Source organism: Macaca thibetana, chromosome 20, assembly GCF_024542745.1.
Source record: "Macaca thibetana thibetana isolate TM-01 chromosome 20, ASM2454274v1, whole genome shotgun sequence".
In the NCBI taxonomy this organism is placed as follows: domain Eukaryota; kingdom Metazoa; phylum Chordata; class Mammalia; order Primates; family Cercopithecidae; genus Macaca; species Macaca thibetana.
Genome location: NC_065597.1, coordinates 57,059,998 through 57,079,223, shown reverse-complemented (window position 1 = coordinate 57,079,223; position 19,226 = coordinate 57,059,998). Strand labels below are relative to the sequence as shown.

At 43.5% G+C, this 19,226-nt stretch overlaps 1 protein-coding gene across 3 annotated transcripts in view; it reads left to right on the top strand.

Moving 5' to 3' along the window:
- The window catches only part of IQCK (IQ motif containing K), a 959,718-nt gene that overhangs the window by 926,014 nt on the left and 14,478 nt on the right, over nucleotides 1-19,226 (top strand). For all 3 annotated transcript variants that reach the window (XM_050775025.1, XM_050775026.1, XM_050775027.1), the window contains one exon: nucleotides 1,654-1,765. In XM_050775025.1, coding sequence (XP_050630982.1) covers nucleotides 1,654-1,765 — 112 coding nt within the window. The remainder of the gene's footprint in view (nucleotides 1-1,653; nucleotides 1,766-19,226) is intronic.

Genomic DNA, 19,226 nt, shown 5'->3' with positions numbered 1-19,226 from the left:
TGGAGTGCAGTGGTGCGATCTTGGCTCACTGCAAGCTCCGCCTCCCGGGTTCACGCCATTCTCCTCTCCTACCGGAGGCCTCAGCCTCCCAGTAGCTGGGACTACAGGTGTCCACCAGCACGCCTGGCTAATTTTTTGTATTTTTAGTAGAGACAGGGTTTCACTATGTTAGCCAGGTTGGTCTTGATCTCCTGACCTCGTGATCCACCTGCCTCGGCCTCCCAAAGTGCTGCAATTACAGGCGTGAGCCACCACGCCCAGCCAATGAAGTATGTTTTAAGTGCAAAAACACACAGTGTTGAAGACTTTAGCATGCAAAACAGAAAGTAAGATAACTCATAAATTTTGTATTTTTATTTTTTTGAGACAGGATCTCACTCTGTCACCCAGGCTGGAGTGCAGTGGCACAGTCTTGGCTCACCTTAGCCTCAACCTCCCAGGCTCGAGCAATCCTGCTATCTCAGCCTCCTGAGTAGCTGGAACTACAGGCGTTCACCACCAGCAGCTAATTTTGTTTATTTTTTATAGAGATGACGTCTTGCTGTGTTGCCCAGGCTGGTCTTGAACACCTGGGCTTGAGCAATCCTCCTACCTTGGCCTCTCATAGTACTGGGATTTACAGGCATGAGTCACCATGCCCTGCATAATAATTTTTTATATTAATTACATGTTGAAGTAATAAGATTTTGAATGTTTTAAGTTACGTGAGATATATTCTTGTTTGTTTGTTCAGGCTGGAGTGCAATGGCGTGATCTCGGTTCATTGCAACCTCCGCCTCCTGGATTCAAGTGATTCTCTTGCCTCAGCCTCCCAAGTAGCTGGTATTACAGGCACCTGCCACCGTGCTTAGCTAATTTTTGTACTTTTAGTAGAGAGGGGGTTTTACCATGTTGGCCAGACTGGTCTCGAACTCCTGACCTCAGGTGATCTGTCAGCCTCGGCCTCCCAAAGTGCTGGGATTACAGGCATAAGCCACCATGCCTGGCCAAGTGAAATACATTCTTTTTTTTTTTTTTTTTGAGATGGAGTCTGGCTCTGTTGCCCAGGCTGGAGTGCAGTGGCCGGATCTCAGCTCACTGCAAGCTCCGCCTCCCAGGTTCACGTCATTCTCCTGCCTCAGCCTCCTGAGTAACTGGGACTACAGGCGCCCGCCACCTCGCCCGGCTAGATTTTTGTATTTTTTTAGTAGAGACGGGGTTTCACCGTGTTAGCCAGGATGGTCTCGATCTCCTGACCTCGTGATCTGCCCATCTCGGCCTCCCAAAGTGCTGGGATTACAGGCTTGAGCCACCGCGCCCGGCCGTGAAATACGTTCTTAAAAATAATCTTATCTGCTTGCTTTTACTTTTTAAAATGAGATGCCAGCTAGGAAGTTTAAAGTTACAAATGTGGTGGCTGCATTATCTTTCTATTGGACAGCACAGACCTGCTCGTTCTTAACCTACTGTTACTATAGCAAATCTTCACACAACCTCATTTATGCTCAAATATGACGTAAGCTCTAGGAGTGTCAATAATTCATTTAGGACGATGATTCATTGAGAATCAAAAGTACATCCAATTGGTTTGTAAAGGATTTTCCATGCAGGGTTAATAAGCTCGTGTACAGAAGTATGTTGAAAAGGGGCTGAAGTTTTACTGGGATTTTCCAGGTTCGCTGTGATCCTGAGATTCAAGAGCTGCGTCAGTGGCAGAAGAAACTGCGCGAGGCCAAGCACATTCACCAGCGAGTCAAAATTTTCTGGGCCAAGCAAGAACAAAAAGGTAAGTTGCTGGATTCACAGTCCTTAGTTCATTCAAGAAAAGCCTGATTCTTATTCCAGGCTCAAGAAGGAGGCCCTCTGAGGTTTTGTAAGGTCCTTGTCTGCATGGAACTCAGCTTGTGCATGGGGGAAGTGGCCGCATATTAAGATTCTGCTGTGCAATGACAGAGGTGATGTGATATAATTTACAGGGCTATTTCTCTCCCACAGGGACAAATTCAATGTCTCCCTGTGTCTGCAGGTTTCTATTTTTGAAGCTACAAGACATCAAGAATAACCCATTATTTTGGAAACACAGTGTCTATCAGTATGATGGATAGTTATAGTTATTCTTCTAAGTTGTTGATTGTGTGTCTGAACTCAAATGGTATTTTATGCTTGTCTTCTCCCCTTTTTCGATGGCTAATTTTATGTGTCAACTTTACTGGGCTGTGAGATACCCAGATTAAACATTATTTCTAGGTCTGTCTGTCAAGGTGTTTCCAGAGAGATTAGCATTTGATTTGATTGACTGAATAAAGCAGATGGACCTCCCCACTGGGCTTCATCCAATCTGTTAAGGGCCTAAATAGAACAAAAAGGTAGAGGAAGGTTGCATGAACTCTGCCTGGCCATGTGAGCTGGGGCCTTGATCTCTCCTGCCCTTCCTGCGCCTGGCTTGCAGGCCTTCAGACCCAGGCTAGAATCTACACTATTGGTTCTCTGGACTTCCTGTGTCTCTGGCTTGCAAATGGCAGATTGTGGGACTTCTCAGTCTCCATAATTTCATGAACCAATATCTTCTTTTTTTTTTTTTTTTTTTTTTTTTTTTTTGAGACAGAGTCTCACTCTGTTCGCCTAGGCTGGAGTGCAGTGGTGCGATCTCGGTTCACAGCAACCTCCGCCTTCTGGGTTCAAATGATTCTCCAGCCTCAGCCTTCTGAGTAGCTGGGATTACAGGCATGCTCCACCATGCCTGGGTAATTTTTGTATTTTTAGTAGAGACAGGGTTTCACCATGTTGGCCAGGCTAGTCTTGAACTCCTGACCTCAAGTGATCTGCCCACCTCAGCCTCCCAAAATGCTGGGATTACAGGCATGAGCCAGCGCACCTGGCTGATATATTCTTTTTTTTTTTTTTTTTGAGATGGAGTCTCTCTCTGTCACTCAGGCTGGAGTGCAGTGGGTCGATCTTGGCTCACTGCAACCTCTGCCTCCCGGAGTCAAGCAATTCGCCTACCTCAGCCTCCCGAGTAGGTGGGATTACAGGCGCCTGCCACCATGCCTGGCTAATTTTTGTATTTTTAGTAGAGATGGAGTTTCACCATCCATATTGGCCAGGCTAGTCTCAAACTCCTGACCTCAGGTGATCCGCCTGCCTCGGCCTCCCAAAGTGCTGGGATTACAGGTGTGAGCCACTGCGCCTGGCCTGATATGTTTTCAAGTGGAGAAAATTAAATTGCAGAACTATAAGATTTTATTCATATAAAAAATATATGCATGGTCTGTAATCCTAGGACTTTGGAAGCCTGAGGCAGGTGGATCACCTCAGGTCAGAAATTCAAGACCAGCCTGGCCAACATAGTGAAACCCTGTCTCTACTAAAAATACAAAAATTTTCCAGGCTTTGTGGTAGGCACCTATAATCCCAGCTACTTGAACCCAGAAGGCAGAGGTTGCAGTGAGCCGAGATCGTGCTACTGCACTCCAGCCTAGGCAACGCAGCCAGACTCCGTCTCAAAAAAAAAAAAAAAAGAAAAAAAAAATATATATATATATGCATGGAAACACAGAGATGCTAAACAGTCTGGAAGAAAATTATTGGTAGTTACCTTTGAGAATTTGGACCAGAGGGGTGGAACCACACTGTTGGAATCTTTTAGATAAGCACATAGTACTTTATGATTATGATTATGAGAAACTACAAAAAATAGTCATACATCCCTCAGCAGGCCACAGGCCATCATGCCTTGGGTCCTCTAACCTCCCCATCCTACCCTGTCCCCATCCTCCTTCAGTGGACTGCAGCCCCTCTAGTCTCTTTTCTGTTCTTGCAATTTGCCAATGCCTTCTCACCCTGGGACTCTGTACTTTCTATTCCTTTTCTTTTTTTTTTTTTTCTGAGACAGGATCTCGCCCTGTCACCCAGGCTGGAGTGCAGTGGCATAATCTCGGCTCACTGCAACCTCCATCTCTGGGGTTCAAGCGATTCTCATGCCTTCGCCTCCCAAGTAGGTGGGATTACAGGCATTTGCCACCATGCCCAGCTAATTTTCATATTTTTCGTAGAGACGGGGTTTCACCATGTTGGCCAGGCTGGTCCTGAACTCCTGACCTCACATTATCTTCCTTCCTTGGCCTCCCAGAGTGCTGGGATTATGGGCATCAGCCACTGTGCCTATTGCTCAGCCAGGATGGAGAACCTAAAGAGATGTGAGATGCCCAGTTGTTTTGTGCTTTCTTTAAATGTGGAGTCCTTTGGGCCTGTGCTCTCAGCTCTGGACAAGTCCTGCTGATGCTTGACTGTACAGCTGCTATTAGGTTGGTACAAAAATAATTGCGGTTTTTGCCATTAAAAATAATGACATTAAATGCAATTACTTTTGCACCAACCTAAATTTATTTACTGGACAATTGTCTTCCCCACTAGCATGTAACCTACATGAAATAATAGGACACATTGACATCATGGTACCTCCTGATGTGATGTGTCTGCCTGGTTTATCTCCTAGTACAGTGCCTGGCACAAAGTGAGTGGCAGATAAATATCAGTTGAACGAATGAATGAATGAATGAATGAATGAAGCTGTGAGTTTTAAACGAGTCAATAAACAGAAAGTTCCTGGTGCAGAGTAGGAGCACATCAAATTGTCAGTCTAAGCTGCCCTTATAAAGAAGCAGCTTGAGCTATTACTGTTTGGCTGGCTCAGCACAGGCCTCTGTTCCATGCACCACTGCAGTTTCATTTGGCTTCAAAACTGGAAGGCAATCAGGGCTATAATCAGTTTAAAGGTCGAGGAAAGTGCAGCATGCCTGTTTCTTTCTGTTGGTCTGTATTCTTTGGAGTTGATTTGCGGTTGGTTGATTGACTGATTGGGCTCGCTCTGGAGCAGGGAGAATAGACCTGGAGTTCATGCCATTATCCAGTCCGCAGCAAAGGGGCTGGAGGGGCTGGTGGAAGCAATTCCACTTCCACCATCTGCTGCTGGCTTCCTGTGCCACCTTCCAAGGGCTCCGGAAGGAGTGAGCTGTGCTTTCCAAACAAGAAACACCTCTTCGGTAAATAACCCAGTGTGAACCCATGGATAGGTTCCTATTTACGCTGAGACCATGAAATGGCCTTTGGGCAAACAAGCCAATTCTAAAGTCTGTCCCCGGCTTTGGGAGTTGGCCAGACCTGCCCTTGGAATCCTGAGTACCACTTCTATCCATGTAAACCTGATCTAGTGAACTTCATGAAGCCTCAGTTTTCCCTTGTGCAAAATGGTAATGAGATAGTAATAATAGTGTCTGTCTCATACAGATGTTATTATAAGATTATAAGAGATGATGATCTTTAGAACAAGTCCTGGCATATGGTTCCCATAAATGTGAGTTATTGTCATGATAGTATTGTTAAAATATTTGTGTTGATTTCTTCCAATAGACTCCAAGCTCCATGGGCTTTCATGTAGGGACCGCGTCTGTCTTATTCATCATGAGCCTGGCACAGAGCAGGTGGTCTGTACATATTTAGGGGATGAAGCTCTGGGCTTCATTTTACATATGAAGAAATTGAGTTCCAGCAAGACTGAGTGACTTGCGCAAGGTCACACAGCAGAGGAGAGCCTGGGACTGGGTCCAGGACTTCCCCGTCTCTGTCCAGTGTTCTAACACATCCTGGAGGACAGATGCAGAGAGTTAAGACATTCTTTTAGGTTCTGCCCTCAGACCCAACTTCTCTGGAATCTTCTGGAACATGGCATACGACCTGTTCAATTTCCTATCTGGGCTTCAGGGTGCTTGCTGTTTGTTTTCATGGACTGAAGCCTCCAGCTAGGGGCAGAATTATGAGAAGCAGAGTACAACCTGCTGCACATCAAGCGAAGCAGAACTTCTTGTTCCCTTTAACTGTCGCCGAGTTGAATCATTTCATTAAGCTCATGCGCTAGAGTTACTTCCTATTTTAAACCTTATGAATCTGGATAGTGTGGGGGGTTACAAAATAAATCTCCCCAGCCAACGTGACCCCTCAATTAGACCTCAAAGGCTTCCAGTGAAGCAGTTTGAAAGCGGATGTTAAGCGCATGCTAGTTCTCCTTTAGACTTGCAATAAAAAATAGTGGGGTGATTGCAAATGAAAATGGTTTTTCAACTTCATTTAAAAAAAAAAAAAAAGCTCATCTATGTACAAATCCAGGAGACAGGCGTATCTTTTTAAGGTGTTGCCATTTTATCCACATTGTGCTCCGGCATTTACAATACAAATAGATTTTACCAAGTTCATAGCTTAGAGCAACCTTGGGCAGACAGGAGGTCTGAGGGAGAGTCACATCAGCTGTCGGGGTGGTGGAAACATGCTCATATATAGCCCGTCTCACATTACAGTGAGTCAGAGGCTGCCTGTCCCAAACAGTATTTTCTTCTAGGACGGAAGTGGTATGAAGTTATCTTCAAGTCTCTATCCATCAGGACAGATGCAGGAATTATTTTAAAATGTGAATGGTAAGAATTTCAGCCAATGTAGTTTAAAATAAGACGCCCAAGTCAATTTTGAGATGTAGTAAAAAAAATCGTGTCTCGATTAATAGCATATTTTTAGCCTCACATAGTATTTGTTTTCAAATGTGCTTTGTAATTGAATATCCATATTTTATTTGGACATCTAGTATGAGCAGGGAGAAAGAAATCATAGAAATTATTCCCATAAGATCAGATTAAATTACATATGTGTGTGTGTATATATATATGCACACACATATATATACATCATATATATAATCAGATAAATTTATCATATATGTGTTTGTGTGCGTATTCTTTACATATGCAGAAATAATCTCTAAATAACTATCACTTCTTAATGTTTTGAAGAAAAGGCAGAGACTTGGAGGGAGAGATTGGTTGATCTGTCAAAGGAAATGAATTGTCTACTTTTTGTTTGCTTAACTGTTTATTTCCTACTTCATTCCAAGAGTGGTTTTTAGTAGTTACAGAAATACACGCAATATGATATTTTTAGGTAAACGTGGTTATTAAGGAATAATTAAGGTTAGGGAAAAAAATAAAGCCACTCAGTGCTGTAAGTAAAATACTTAATTTCAAGGCCTATGCTGACAAATAAAAATTATATATATTCAAGGTGTGCAGCATGATTATTTGTACACTGTATTAGTCCGTTTTCACACTGCTATAAAGAATACCTGAGACTGGGTTATTTATAAAGAAAAGAGGTTTAATGCACTCATAGTTCTGCACGGCTGGGGAGGTCTCAGGAAACTTACAATCATGGCGGAAGGCAAAAGGGAAGCAAGACACGTCTTATATGGCAGCAGGAGAGAGAGAGAGTGAGGGGGGAGCTGTCAAACATAAACCATCAGATCTCATGAGAACTCACTCACTATCATAAGAACAGTATGGTGGAAGTCTCCCCCGTGATCCAGTCACCCCCGCCAGATCCCTGCCTCCACATGTGGGGATTACAATTCAAGATGAATTTGGGTGGGGACACAGAGCCAAACCGTATCATACACACTGTGTAATTATTACTATGATCAAATTAATGAACACATCCGTCACCCATAGTTACGATTTGTGTGTGTGTATGTGTGTGGTGAGGACACTTAAAATCTGCTCTCTCATCAATTTTTAAATAAACAATTCAGTATTATTAACTGTAGTTACCATACTTTTCATTAGATCCCCAGAACTTATTCATCTTATAACTGAAAGTTTGTACCCTTTGACCAAGGTAGAAGTTTCTTAGGAAAACGTGCCAAAGTAAAGATGGAAATAGAATCTATTACATAAATTCACAGTGTCCATAAGAAAAAAGACAAACCATTTGTTCAAGAAATACTCAGAACTTCCCTAATACATTATACAATATGCATCATGGCCTCAAAAATGTTCCTATAATAAATAGAAATATGGCTCTGAGCTTCCTGGAAGCCACAACAATAAAGGAAATAGGATCATTAATGGTTTATTGTGTCCTCAAGATTAAGTAAGTTTCTTGGAAGCACACATTCCTGGAGCTGAGATTTGATTTTTCTTTCATAAAGAGGACACTGTATAACATACTGAACACCATTTTATTCCCGAATATAGTAAGTTTCTTAGAGCAATATTTCCTTCTAGAGGGAAGACATGAAAGCCGGGAGTAGAGGGTGGATATGGGAGAAAGTTCTTTTCCCTAATTTTAATTTAGATTACAATGACAAATCCTAGTGATTAGGATTTCCCTGTGGTTTAAAGGCTATTCTTTTTTTTTTTTTTTTTTTTTTTTTTTTGAGACTGAGTCTGGCTCTGTCGTCCAGGCTGGAGTGCAGTGGCCGGATCTCAGCTCACTGCAAGCTCCGCCTCCCGGGTTTACGCCATTCTCCTGCCTCAGCCTCCGGAGTAGCTGGGACCACAGGCGCCCGCCACCTCGCCCGGCTAGTTTTTTGTATTTTTTTTTTTTTGAGACGGAGTCTCGCTCTGTCACCCAGGCTGGAGTGCAGTGGCTGGATCTCAGCTCACTGCAAGCTCCGCCTCCCGGGTTCACGCCATTCTCCTGCCTCAGCCTCCCGAGTAGCTGGGACTACAGGCGCCTGCCACCTCGCCCGGCTAAGTTTTTGTATTTTTAGTAGAGATGGGGTTTCACTGTGTTACCCAGGATGGTCTCGATCTCCTGACCTCGTGATCCGCCCGTCTCGGCCTCCCAAAGTGCTGGGATTACAGGCTTGAGCCACCGCGCCCGGCCAGTTTTTTGTATTTTTTTAGTAGAGACGGGGTTTCACCGTGTTAGCCAGGATGGTCTCGATCTCCTGACCTTGTGATCCGCCCGTCTCAGCCTCCCAAAGTGCTGGGATTACAGGCTTGAGCCACCGCGCCCGGCCTAAAGGCTATTCTTAAAATGAACACCTCATTTTAGCCACCCCACCTGCTTGTGACCTCAGGCTATGCTGAAGGCTGGGGTCGTGGCTGTAATCCCAGCACTTTAGAAGGCCAAGGCAGGAAAATTGCCTGAGCCTAGGAGTTCGAGACCAGTCTGGGCAACACAATGAGACCCCGTCTCTACAAAAAATAAAATTAGCCAGGCGTGGTAGCGCACTCCTGTAGTCCCAGCTACTCAGGAAGCTGAGGTGGGAGGATTGCTTGAGCCTAGGAACATGAGGCTGCAGTGAGCTGTGACTGCACCACTGCGCTCCGGCCTGGGCAATGAGCAAGACCTCGTCTCAAAATAAATAAATAAATAAATAAGATATGCTGGAACTTAGTTCTTTCCTTCCTAGCCCATGTAATTGGATGCACTGCCAAGAGCAGAGAAGGATGTCTGCAACTAGGGAGTAGCTATGAGCGATGGAGCTTATACCATGTGCCAGACACTACACTAAGCACCTTATGTTTCCATGTAGTCCTCACACCTGATATCTCAGAGAGGTGAGATTATCTCCATTGTACAGATGAGGAAACCGGAGCTGGGAGGATACATGGCTTGCACAAGTCCACGTAGCCAGTCAGGCCAGAGACCAGGGATTTGAACCCGAATCTACCTGATACCAAAGAGGCTAGGGCCATCCCAGGCCATGCTGTTCTGTAACCCAAGTGCCCAGTAGGCCACAGTGGTCCACTGCAAAGCTTCCCAGCATGGTAACTAAGGACCCACAGGCTGGACAGCAGGCAGTGTCTGGCCATGCCTCCCAACCTGCACCCTGACACTGAAGTGCCCACAGACCACAAGTACAGGGGAGGCTTGGTGGTAGAGGAGGCTGAGAGCACCATTCAAAGGCTGCAGGATATACATGAGTGTTTTGGGAAGATATTTTCACTAAAGCAAGAAACCAGGGTTAAGTGAATCAGCATAAGGATATGCTTTTCTCCCTCCTTCCAAATCCTCTGTCCCTCTACATTTGAGGAGCAGAGAAGGGTTTGGCCACCAGAGAGGGAACCTGGGTACAGGGAACACTCTAGCCTGTGGCTCAGGAAGTGGGTTCTAGCATTAGTTGAGAACCTTTGTGACCAACAGTCTGTCATCTAACAAAAAAGGTCAAGTTTTAGTGATGTATTTTCCAAAGACAATCACTGTTGAGTATATCAGCCCATAGTTTTCCCATTCATCTATCAACATACAAATAAATATAGGCCTGGCACGGTGGCTCACACGTATAGCCCCAGCACTTTGGGAGGCCGAGGCAGGTGGATCACTTGAGGCCAGGAGTTCGAGATCAGCCTGGCCAACATGGTGAAATCCCGTCTCTATTAAAAATACAAAAAAAATAGCCAGGCGTGGTGGCACATGCCTGTAGTCCCAGCTATTTGGAAGGCTGAGGCATGAGAATTGTGTGAACCAGGAGGTGGAGGTTGAAGTGAGCCGTGATCGCACTACTGCACTCTAGCCTGGGTGACAGAGCAAGACTGTCTCAAAAAAACAAAAAAAACCATAAATATATATATTTATAAGCATGTAACCATATTACATATGCTGTACCGTAACTTGCTTGTTTTTTCTTCACTTGACAATGTATCATTGCCATCTGTTTCGTGCCAGCACACACAGATCTATTCCATTATTTTTAGTGGCTCCATAAAAATGATAGCGCTGTACCATACTTTTATAAAACCAATTCCTATGAATGGATAGTTGGCTTGTATTATGAACCATGTTCCATAAACATTGGTGTAGCTATATATTCTAGCTTACTTGTAGAAGTATTTGTTTTTCTTTTTCTTTTTTTTTTTTTTTTTTTTGAGACAGAGTCTTGTTCTGTTGCCCAGACTGGAGTGCAGTGGCACAGTCTCGGGTCACTGCAACATCCGCCTCCCGGATTCAAGCAATTCTCCTGCCTCAGCCTCTTAAGTAGCTGGGATTACAGGCGAGTGCCACCACACCCGGTTAATTTTTATATTTTTAGTAGAGACAGGGTTTTGCCACGTTGGCCAGGCTAGCTCGAACTCTTGACCTCAGGTGATCCACCTACCTCGGCCTCTCAAAGTGCTGGAATTACAGGCGTGAGCCACTGCACCAAGACTTGTAGAAGTATATCTATAGGATAAATTCCTAGAAGTGGAATTGCTGGGTCAAAGGACACACACGTATTAAATTTAGACAGTGATCACCATATTGTCATCCAAAAATGTTATATTAATTTATACTTAATGCTGCCAACCCACTGTGGGACTTTTGATGGGTGATGTCATCTTTGTGCTACATTTTCTCTACTTGTAAAATGAGAATTCTTATGCCTCAGTAATAATTCTAAATGAGGTCATTGTTTTGATAGGACCATGACTCCTTCAGAAGACATATATCTGTAAATCTAAGGTGTCATTTCATTTTTTTCTTTCATAGTCCCTCAAAACTTAGTTCCTTCTCCATTTTAACCTGCAAAATAAATAATTTGATTAAGAGACATCTAGTGACTTCATGCCTTGGCACTGCCTTCATCAATTCCATTTTTAGGACTCACCAGTGTCTGGGGATATTTGGATGACATCAACTTTTACACATATCTTTTCATTTAAAATTTGCAAAAGTCTGCACAGCTATGACATGGCACAAGCGTCCTACTGAAATGCCTGAAAATCCCTACTGTTCTGAGATTTAAACATAAAAGATGATTTCGTTTCTTAATGATTTGCCCTAAAAGTTCAAGATCCTATATTTAAGTTTATGCGAATGACCACTTCCAACTTCATGGCTTCATCTCTGATGTGATCTCGGCTCACTGCAACCTCCGCCTCCCGGGTTCAAGTGATTCTCCTGCCTCAGCCTCCCAAGTAGTTGGGACTACAGGAGCGAGCCACCAAACCCGGCTAAATTTTGTATTTTTAGTAGAGACGAGGTTTCACCATGTTGGCCAGGATGGTCTTGATCTCTTGACCTTGTGATCTGCCCACCCCAGCCTCCCGAAGTGCTGGGGTACAGGCATGACCCACCGTGCCTGGCCGATGCAGAATGCTTTTGAAGGATATAGATAAATCTACAAACCCTAGACGGCTCATGACCAGATTGGGTTAAGTTTCCCATTTCTCACTGTACAACCTCGAGCAGGTTGCTTAACTTCTCTGTGACTCAGTTTAACCTCTCTGTGACTCAGTTTGTCTGGCAATATAATGACAATACTAATACTAGTAACCAAACCATAGAGTTTTTGTGAGGATTAAATGAACTGGAATAGTGCCTGACCCATAATAAGTGATCAATAAATGATAATTATTAATTAAGCAAAGCATTCGACATATGGTTTATATATATTGTTAAGAATATTGGCAGCCAGGTGCAGTGGCTCTTGCTTGTAATACCAACACTTTGAGAGGCCAAGATGGGAGGATCACTTGAGAGCCCAGGAGTTCCAGACCAGCCAGGGCAACATAGGGAGACTCTATCTCTACAAAATTATGAAAACTAGCTGGGTGTGGTGGTGTGTGTATGTGGTCCCAGCTACTTGGGAGGCTGAGGCAAGAGGATCTCTTCGTTCTGGGAGGTCGAGGCTTCAGAAAGCCATGATCACACTGCTGTACTCCAGCCTGGACAACAGAGTAAGACCCTGTCTCCAAAAAACATAAAATAAAAATACTGGCTTTGGAGGGTCTGACGGAACCGAGCTCCTGCCTTTTACCATCAGTGTGGTTCCTGGACAAGTTGTTAATCCTCACCAGGCTGTTTTCTCCTCTGTTATGTGGGGACAATTAGGATCTGCCACAAAGGGCTACTGTGAGGATTAAATAAAACAGCCGTGTATGGAATTAAACAGATCTCTGGCACAAAGTGAATGGTCAGTAACTGGTGGCTGGTTTTAGTAATATTTTTTAAAGCTGTCAGCAAAAATAAAGTTTTTATTCCGGTTTTTATTCCATATTTTTGTACAGCAGTGGTTCTCAATGCTGGCTGTAGATTAGAATCTCCTGGGGGAAAATTTATAAGCTGTGTCAGGCTAGAGGCCAGAAAAAGTGATTACATGGGTTTATTCTTAGTAGAGAATGTGTTGTAACCACATCAGCAAAGCCCTAATACTATGGATTAGCTACAAGATCCCAGTAATAGCTTTGGATTCAAAATCTTCCTTAGCGAGGCTCTTCTCACTAATGCAGTTTCTTTTGGTCTGAAATTCAGGGGATCTGAGTTCCTGTTCGACTCTGCAATTTACCAGCTACATGGACCTTGCTTTCCGCTTTGAAAAATTGAATCGTTGAATCAGGAAATCTCTATAACAGTAAAACAGAATATCCCATAGGTGTTTGCTGTAGAATCTCCTGCCTCTCAGGCAAGAGCCCTGCTGTCTGGGCAAATCTAAACCTTGAAAACCTGTTGCTGCTGTTTTGGTGGCTGTTGCCAGGTTTGGGAGTTTGGTCTCGACGTTGAAGGCAAGAACAATAGATGGTGAATGTTCTGCTCACTACTGGGCTTTTGTTGGGGAAAGCGAGGTGGGATCACTGGGGGAGGCAGAGAGTAAATCTGGAAGTTTAGAGTGTGAGGCAGAGAAGAGGGAAGCATGAATTTGGTATTTGGCAATTTGAGAAAGTTTGGAGGAAAAGAGTAGGGAGGTTTAAAGGAGATTTTTGTGAAGTTTGATCACATGTTTGAGAAGGTAGGAAGCATAGACTCCTCCTGTCACTACATTTGGGCCTGTCACATCCAGAATGACTCTTTCTAATGCAAGTTGGAGCTAACCGGGAGGGCGATGTGAAATTCTGTCTGCCTTGTCAAGCTGTGGCCCGGCCTACAGGACAGCATTTCCTACCTGTGGCTGCCAAACGTTGGGTGTCTGCAAAGATCCACAATCCTCATAGCAGCTCTGATTTATTGAGTGCCAACTACATGCCAGGCACTTTGCATATATTATTTCTAATCTTCACAGCAAACAGAATGAGTAGAAATTATTATTGCCTGACCGGGAGCAGTGGCTCATGCTTGTAATCCCAGCACTTTGGGAGGCCAAGGTAGGCAGATCACTTGAGGTTAGGAGTTTGAGACCAGCCTGGCCAACATGGTGAAACCCTGTCTCTACTAAAAATACAAAAATTAGCCAGGCGTGATGGCGGGCGCCTGTAATCCTAGCTACTCGGGAGGCTGAGGCTACGGAATTGCTTGAACCTAGGAGGCAGAGGTTGCAGTGAGGCAAGATCACACCATTGCACTCCAACCTGGGCCACAGAGTGAGACTCCATAGCAAAAAAAAAAAAAAAAAAAAAAAAAGGAAACTATTATTGCCCCTATCTTTCAAGGGAGGAAACTGTGTCTCAGAGGTTAAATCATTCACCTTTGGTCACACAGCTTTGAAGTGGCAGAACTGAGAAAATTAATTAATTTATTTATTTATTTATTTTGGGGATAGGGTCTCACTCTGTCACCCAGGCTGGAGTGCAATGGCATGATCTTGGCTCACTGCAACCTCCACTTCCCAGGTTCAAGTGATCCTCCTGCCTCAGCCTCCTAAGTAGCTGGGATTACAGGCATGTGCCACCACACCTGGCTAATTTTTGTATTTTTAGTAGAGATGAGGTTTTACCATGTTGGCCAGACTGGTCTCGAACTCCCAACCACAAGTGATCCACTCTCCTTGGCTTCCCAAAGTGCTGGAATTACAGGTGTGACCCACCACATCTGGCCAATTGCCTAGGATTTTAATGAATCATTTTGATTATTGTCTGTGTGACTGCACTAGAATGTAAGTTCTCTGACAGCAGGGACTTTTCTTTCCTATTTTGTTCACTGCTCTGTCCTCAGCATCTAGAACAGGGCCCAGCACATGGTAGACAGTCAAGGAATACTTGTTGGTTGAAGGAATGGATCTGTGTTACGTAACCTCCTTCCCAGATCAACCAGCTTGCCAAACACTCTATGGGCAAGTAAACAGAACTGAGGCTGGACACAGAGGCTCACACCTGCAATCCCAGTGCTTTGGGAGGCCAAGGTGGGAAGGTCACTTGAAGAGTTCGAGACTAGCCTGGGCAATGTTAAGAGACCCTGTATCCGCTAAAAAAATAAAAAATAAATAACTGAGTATGGTGGTGCATGCCTGTAGACCCAGCTGCTCAGGAGACTGAAGCAGGAGGATCTCTTAAAGCTCAGGAGGTTGAGACTACAGTGAGCTATGATTTTGCCACTGCCCTCCAGCCTGGGGGACAGAGCAAGACTCTGTCTCCAAAAAAAGAAAAATAAAGCAAACAGAACTGTTTCCAAAAAAAAAAAAAAAAAAAAAAACTAAGGGAAGATATATGCTTACATATAATATATAAATGGATAAAGACGGCCTGTAATCTCAGCACTTTGGGAGGCCAAGGCGGGTGAATCACCTGAGATCAGGAGTTCAAGACCAGCCTGGGCAACATGGTGAAACCCCGTCTCTACTAAAAATACAAAAATTAGCCGGGCATGGTGGCAGGCACCTGTAATCTCAGCTACTCAGAAGGCTGAGGCAGGAGAATTGCTTGAACCTGGGAGGTGGAGGTTGCAGAGCCAAGATCACGCCATTGCACTCTAGCCTGGGCGACAGAGAGAGACTCCATTTCAAAAAATAATAACTAAATAAATAAAGACACAAAGTCCATTAGGATATAATCCCCAGATGCTAATAGTGATTATCTCTGAGTGGTTGTAATGCAGGCGATTGCTGAGGTGATTTATTTTTGCCTTTTTTTCTAAAACAGAAATGCAAATGATTATTTTCCTTTTTCGATTACCCATAATTTCTAAAAATAATAACAAGGAGTATTTGTTTACATTCATTGTGCACTTACTATGAGGCAAGCATTTTCCCAAGCTTTTTACTAGTAGTAACTCAATTAAATAATCTTTACACCTTTGAAGTAGGTACTACTATGGTCTCCATTGTATAGATGAAGAAACTGAGGCAGAGAGAGATCAAACAATACATCTGGGGCCACAGAGCAAGAACATAGCAGAACCAAGCAGCTTGACTCCAGAGTCCTCCCTCTCTCCTCATTAGGCTGCAATGCACAGATGTTATTTATGGAGTTCAAATGCTCAAGAGAAATCTGTTGGTGTTCAGTTTCCTACAAAGTCCATTAGGACTTCTGGTTGCATTGCCAAGGGCATGAGGCACATGCTCCTTTATGCCTGTGAGCCTGCCTTAAAGAGTCATGATCCCGCCCACCAAATTGTCCCCACTTCTCTCCGTGAGCTCCAGTCCAAGACTGTCGACACATGGTGTTCACCCTTAGGATCTAAATTTAGGATCTGAACAGCTAAATTGTCTTGCCAGTTTTCAGATTCAACTCTCATTATCTCTTTTAAATTATCTTTTTAAAAATAATTTAAAACCTGTCCCCATATCAAAGCAATACATTCTCATTATGAAAAATACAGAATAGTACCAAGAGATCTAAAAAAGGTACCCACCTCACTGTCACTGGTAATACTTTGGTGGCTAGGAAAACTTTTCAAAAATGCCTTACTTTGCCAGATCTGAGTAGGAGGGAGATGGGGGAGACTAAGGAATCTTTTGCATGAGCCCTACTGTTGCCACGTGCATTGGAATTGCCCTCATTTTCTTCTCGTGGCATCCAGAGACTTGTCACTTAAGAGGTTTCAAAGTGACATTTGAAGCTGTTCGGGATGAGCAGCTAATAATAGTAGAAAGAGTCCTAGGCTTGGAGTCCCAAGACCTGCATTGGAACCCTGACTGGAAACTTCCTAGCTGTGTGTCCTTGAGCACGGCACTTAACCTTCCTGATGGCTCATCTTTTAGCTGCAGAATGAAATTAACACTCTCCCTGAAGGCCCAACTGAGAGACAAATTTATTTGTGTGAAAACAACAACAACTTGAGCTAATTTCACCTACAAATTCTTACTGGCTATGTGACCTTAGACAAGTTACTTAACCCCGCTAGCTTTCAATTTTTTTCACCTGTACAATGGAAATAAAAGTATCCCCCTTGCTGGATTCTCAAATGAGACAATGCTTGTAATGAATATCCTTAGTCCAATGCCTCGTAAACATTAGGTGCTCAATAATGATCAGTGTCTACCACTGTAAGCCATCTTTTTTTTTTTTTTTTTTTTTTTGAGACGCAGTTTTGTTCTTCTCACCCAAGCTGGAGTGCAATGGCACAATCACGGCTCACTGCAACCTCCACCTCCCAGGTTCGAGCAATTCTCCTGCCTCAGCCTCCTGAGTAGCTGAGATTACAGGCGCCCACCACCACGCCCAGCCCATTTTTGTATTTTTAGTAGAGATGGAGTTTCACCATGTTGGCCAGGCAGGTCTCAAACTCCTGATCTCAGGTGATCCACCCACCTTGGTATCCCAAAATGCTGGGATTACAGGTGTGAATCACCACACCCAGCCCCATATCATTTTTGAATCATTTTAGAGCAGTGTCTTTTCCCACTGAGTGGTGAAATCAATGAATGGGTTGCCACAAACATTTTGAAAAATGAAGTACAATATAGAGAAAATACCAACGTGCTTCACTTATTGTAAGGGAAATACTTTTTGGAGAAATATTTGTTTGAGATGTGTTTGTGCATCGTAAAAGCAATGTAAAACATTTTTTAAATGGAAGGTGGCTCTTTAAAAATATGAAAACCACTAAGTTAGATTATAAATTTGGTTCCCATAGTTTTAGATTTTCCCTGAATTTGCCAAGGTGGTGTGTCTTTGGCTTACAAACCAAGGTACCTTTGGGAAATAACCATGTTAATGCACTTTAACATCTTCTGTAAAATTTTTTCTTTGGGTCAAAATCCATTAAATCCTTTTCAAAAATAAATCCATATGTGAAATGTCATCCAGCAAATGGTGCCAGAAAAATGTTGCTTCCCTTTAAAATGGTTTCCTTCTTCCCTGACTTTCCCTTTTTGCCTTGTTGGCCAGGATGCTCAGAGTTCAATGTGAAACTCATTTATAGCAACTTCTTTTTTTTTTTTTTTTTTTTTTTTTTGAGACGGAGTCTCGCTTTGTCACCCAGGCTGGAGTGCAGTGGCCGGATCTCAGCTCACTGCAAGCTCCGCCTCCCGGGTTCACGCCATTCTCCTGCCTCAGCCTCCCGAGTAGCTGGGACTACAGGCGCCTGCCACCTCGCCCGGCTAAGTTTTTGTATTTTTAGTAGAGACGGGGTTTCACTGTGTTAGCCAGGATAGTCTCGATCTCCTGACCTCGTGATCCGCCCGTCTCGGCCTCCCAAAGTGCTGGGATTACAGGCTTGAGCCACCGGGCCCGGCCTATAGCAACTTCTTAAATGCTATGGTTAGCATATGTAAATTTTCCATTTCTCTTCACGCTTGGTTTTCTTTTTCTGTTTTGATTTACCATCCTTTATTATAAATTATCTCAAATCCTTTAAGGAAGGAAGCAGGATGTGAAAACATTCAGGAGGAAAACAGTTGTTTTCCTTGCTTACGACACAGAGAGGTTGTGAACCTCAGATGAGATAATGTATGGAGAAGAACATAAAACACTGGGAAGCCTGGCTCAGGGGGAATTGTCATTAGAGCATAGCTGACTCTTGCAATGGTGTAAGTTTTATCAGCTTTGTCGACAAGGAGAATAGGGCTGGTATTTGTTTTAACAGAATTGTTAAAAATAACTTTCTTCTTAACTGATTGTAGAAGTAATACTTGCTCTTTGTAGAAACCTAAACAAAAAAGTGGATAATTCTGTCTCACCACCTAGAGATGACCATTACTGAAGTGTCATCTTTCTTTTTTAAAAGGTTGTATTGAGATATAATTCATATATCATGCAATTCAAAGTGTACAACTCAATGGCTTTTAGTATATCACAGATAGTATAGATGTCACAGAATTTGCAACTATCACTAAATGAATTTTAGCACATTTTCATCACCCATGAAAGAACCCCTACACCCTTTAGCCATTATCTCCCAAGACTTCCATTCCTCCCAACCCCAGACAACCACTAATCTACTCTGTCTCTTTATGGATTTGCCTGGTCTGGACAGTTCATATAAATGGAATCATTCATGATGTAATCCTTTGTGACTGACTTCTTTCACTTAGCACAATGTTTGCAAAGTTTATCCATGTTGTAGCATGTGTCAGTACTTTATTCCTTTTTACGGCTTGTATTAGTCAGCTCAGGCCACCATAACAAAATACCACAGGCTTGACAGTTTAAACAACAGACATTTGTTCTCTCACAGTTCTGGAGACTGTAAGTCTGAGACCAAGGAGCCAGCATGGTCAGGTTCTAGTGAGGGCTCTCTTCCCGGCTTGCGGACAGCCACCTTCTTGCCGGGTCATCTCATGGGGGAGGGAGCTCTCTGGTGTCTCTTCCTCTTCTTGTAAGGGTACCAGTTCTACCAGATCAGGTATC